This window comes from Buceros rhinoceros, unplaced genomic scaffold (genome assembly GCF_000710305.1).
Source record: "Buceros rhinoceros silvestris isolate BGI_N320 unplaced genomic scaffold, ASM71030v1 scaffold15369, whole genome shotgun sequence".
Taxonomy (NCBI): domain Eukaryota; kingdom Metazoa; phylum Chordata; class Aves; order Bucerotiformes; family Bucerotidae; genus Buceros; species Buceros rhinoceros.
The window spans coordinates 32626-32844 of record NW_010432229.1 but is presented as its reverse complement, the minus strand read 5'-3'; the positions used below and the strand labels follow the sequence as shown (position 1 = coordinate 32844).

The 219-nt window shown below is 72.6% G+C and overlaps 1 protein-coding gene across 1 annotated transcript in view; it reads left to right on the top strand.

The window, feature by feature from the left end:
• The first annotated feature begins 6 nt into the window (after positions 1-6).
• Positions 7-219, top strand: part of ERCC3 (excision repair cross-complementation group 3) — a 22846-nt gene continuing 22633 nt past the window's right edge. The window contains exon 1 of the mRNA XM_010143702.1: positions 7-73. Coding sequence (XP_010142004.1) covers positions 32-73 — 42 coding nt within the window. The 5' untranslated portion in view covers positions 7-31. The remainder of the gene's footprint in view (positions 74-219) is intronic.

The following is a 219-nucleotide window of genomic DNA, read 5'->3' as shown; positions in this document are numbered from 1 at the left end:
CGAGTACGGGGCCAAGGACTACCGGCAGCAGATGCCCCTGAAGGCCGACCACTGCTCGCGTCCCCTCTGGGTGGTACGTGCAGCCGGGGCCTCGCTGCGCCCGGCCTCGGGCCTTCGCTTCCCTGGGGGTCGGTGGAGGCGCACAGGCCTCCCTGTGGAGCCAGCGGTGCCCTTGAGCCGCGGGCCGGCATAGGGGGAAGTGCACACCCACACGGGGGA